We start from the raw sequence: 1,874 nt of genomic DNA, 5'->3' as shown, positions 1-1,874 counted from the left end.
GGGGGACTTCAGACCTGCCATCTGTGGGACACTACCTGACTCCAAAGCAGAGCTGGGGATGCCCCAAAATAAGGGGCACCCTTTCTGTGCTCCCAGGAGCATCTCTGCTTTGGAAGAGGGACTTGGCCAAAGGGTTTTGGCATTGGCAAGTGCCCCCTTGCCCCATTTGGAGTAGAGCACTTGAGGCTTTGCACTGGTGGTGACCCAACAACCAAAATCCTTTACCTACACCACTCAGGAGACTCCACAGCCCTCATGGTTCAGACTTGGTCACCCTGAGGGGTGGTGAGTGATGGCCCCAGGGAGCAACTCCTCATAATACTGTGTCAGGTCCTTCCTCAGCCGGTCCAGGCGGCCCTGGATGGGCTTCTAGGAGACACTGTAGTTATTGTAGTAGGTGGCTGTGGCATCAGCCAGGACAGAGATGAGGCTGTTCTCAGAGGCGTGGGAGCTGCCAGATGCCGGGACATGTCCATTGACCAAGACCCCACCATGGTGGTCACCATGGCCAGGGTTGTTGAGATACTGGTCAAACTCATTGCGGTCCATCTCCCCCAGGAGCTCAGCTTGGCTCAGCTGGTCCAAGGTGTCAAAGCTGTGGTGGTCAGGCGGTGGGGAGAGCTGGCCCAGGTGGGCATGGAGGCTGGGATGGGGCAGGGAGGGGAAGGCAGGGGTGTAGTAGCTGGGAGGAGGAGGAGGAGGAAGGGGAGGGCAGCTGGAGGCCGGGGGGATCATGCAGGTGGCCGGCTGCGGCATGGGGCTGAGAGGGTGGTGGTTGCATGGCAGGGAGTTGCCTGCATACTCCGGGGAATAGGTGGCACCGGCGAGGTGGGAGCGGTGATGCTCGTCGGGGCAGGGTGAGGAGAAGAAGCTCTGCTCAGGGTCTATGGCGTCCAGTGGAGACATCTCCGGGGGCGTGGGCAGCCCGTAGGGGTAGGTGTCCACGCTGGTGCTGTTGCTGCTGCCTGGAGCCTCCCGGTACCCCCGGACTGCTGGCAGCCCCAGGCGAGGGGGGTACTCACCCGGCCCCTCTTTCTCCCCCCCAGACCGGCTGGCGGTCCTCTTCTCCGGCACCACGTTCTGGTCCCTTGTCAGGCTGCCCAGCAAAAACCCGGGGTCCACCCGCTTCCCGATCCGCTTGACCTGCTTCTTCCGCCGGGGCCGGTATTTGTAGTTGGGATAATCTTGCATGTGCTTCACCCGCAGCCGCTCGGCCTCCTCCACGTAGGGACGTTTCTGCGAGAGGCTCAGTGCCTTCCAGGACTTCCCTGAAACGGAGAACACACTCCCTTAGCACCCGCGGTGGGGTGGGAGGAAGGAGCTGCCTTCCAAAGTTTGCAGGTACTCAACCCGAGGACAAGGTGGGGACTCCCAACAGCTGAGCTGGCACACACGGAGGACACATCCCACAAACCCCGCAGCAGGACAAGACAGCAGCAGGAGGGGGAACAAAGGGGCATCAAAGCCACTGCAGGTTACAACTCCCTCCATCCCAAGTCCCCAAAGAGGGTGAGCTCAGGGTTAGTAAAGAAATCCGGGCAAATGAAGTGTCCCAACTCCATGGCTGGGACAGAGAGCCTGACTGTGGAGCAGGGACAGCCCAAGGCCATGCCTGGCTGAGCAGGGAGTCAGGATGTGTCGCCCTTTAATGTGCCTCAGCCTGTGCCCTACCAGAACTAGCACCAGGGCATAAGGAGATCAGGACATAGTGATACCTGGCCTGAGCAACCTGGTCTACTGGAAGGTGTCCTTGCCCATAGCAGGGGGGCTGGACTAGATGGTCTTTAAGGTCCATTCCAACCCAAACCATTCTGTGATTCTACAGCCCCTCTGCTCCCTGTTTGATACACAGAAAATGTCTCCAAGACACATGA

At 59.8% G+C, this 1,874-nt stretch overlaps 1 protein-coding gene across 1 annotated transcript; it reads right to left on the bottom strand.

The window, feature by feature from the left end:
- Window positions 1-369: 369 nt before the first annotated feature.
- Window positions 370-1,289, bottom strand: SOX7 (SRY (sex determining region Y)-box 7; the record flags this gene model as incomplete). Its single annotated transcript, XM_009073501.1, has 1 exon — window positions 370-1,289. A coding segment is annotated over one exon (920 nt), but the record flags the coding sequence as incomplete, so codon positions are not given.
- Window positions 1,290-1,874: the final 585 nt, after the last annotated feature.

The sequence above is a fragment of the Acanthisitta chloris genome, unplaced genomic scaffold (genome assembly GCF_000695815.1).
Source record: "Acanthisitta chloris isolate BGI_N310 unplaced genomic scaffold, ASM69581v1 scaffold13404, whole genome shotgun sequence".
Lineage (NCBI taxonomy): Eukaryota > Metazoa > Chordata > Aves > Passeriformes > Acanthisittidae > Acanthisitta > Acanthisitta chloris.
Note: the sequence above shows the minus strand (reverse complement) of the source record. Positions and strands in the feature narration are given on the sequence as shown.